Source organism: Eimeria mitis, genomic scaffold (genome assembly GCF_000499745.2).
Source record: "Eimeria mitis Houghton genomic scaffold, Emh_scaff6673, whole genome shotgun sequence".
NCBI lineage: Eukaryota > Apicomplexa > Conoidasida > Eucoccidiorida > Eimeriidae > Eimeria > Eimeria mitis.
This window is the reverse complement of record NW_013574809.1, coordinates 2,369-2,905: the sequence shown is the minus strand read 5'-3', so window position 1 is coordinate 2,905 and position 537 is coordinate 2,369. Positions and strand designations below refer to the sequence as shown.

The 537-nt window shown below is 62.4% G+C and overlaps 1 protein-coding gene across 1 annotated transcript in view; it reads left to right on the top strand.

The window, feature by feature from the left end:
- Positions 1 to 182: 182 nt before the first annotated feature.
- Positions 183 to 537, top strand: part of EMH_0088580 (uncharacterized protein) — a gene marked incomplete at both ends in the record, with an annotated part of 1,791 nt that continues 1,436 nt past the window's right edge. The window contains one exon of the mRNA XM_013501316.1: positions 183 to 537. Coding sequence (XP_013356770.1) covers positions 183 to 537 — 355 coding nt within the window.

The window sequence follows — 537 nt, the reverse complement described above, 5'->3', positions numbered from 1 at the left end:
GTACAACAACAGGACAAAGACGGGGGTCAGCAGCGGAGCCAGCAGCAGCAGCTGAAGCAGCAGCGGAGCCCACAGCAGCAGCAACAGCAGCAGTAGCAGCAGCAGTATCTGCTGCGTTTGAGCTCTCAGAAGCAGTTGAGCGCTTCAGCAGCAGCAGAAGGAGAAGAAGCTTACCGTGCAGGATGCTGGACCCTTTCTTCTCTCGTCAGCGGGGGAGACGGCAACGCCGCACAGCAGAGGAGCTGCTGCAGCAGGCCGAGGCAGCTTGTGCTGCTGCTGCTGCTGCAGGTGCTGCAGCACCAACTCTTTGTTATGGTTCCCTGCTGCAGGACCTTCAGTGCCTCTCCCGCAGCCTCGCGGTGGAAATGCTGCAGACGCAGCAGCGCATGCAGCTGACGGATATGCTGCAGCAGCGGCCAGCAGCAGCAGCAAGACGTGGATGGGATGCATCAGCAGCACGCTTATGCCAGCTGCCCCTAAGGTACAGCTTCAGCGCCCAAGGGGGCCCCCAAGGGGGCCCCCTTGGGGGCCCCCTGC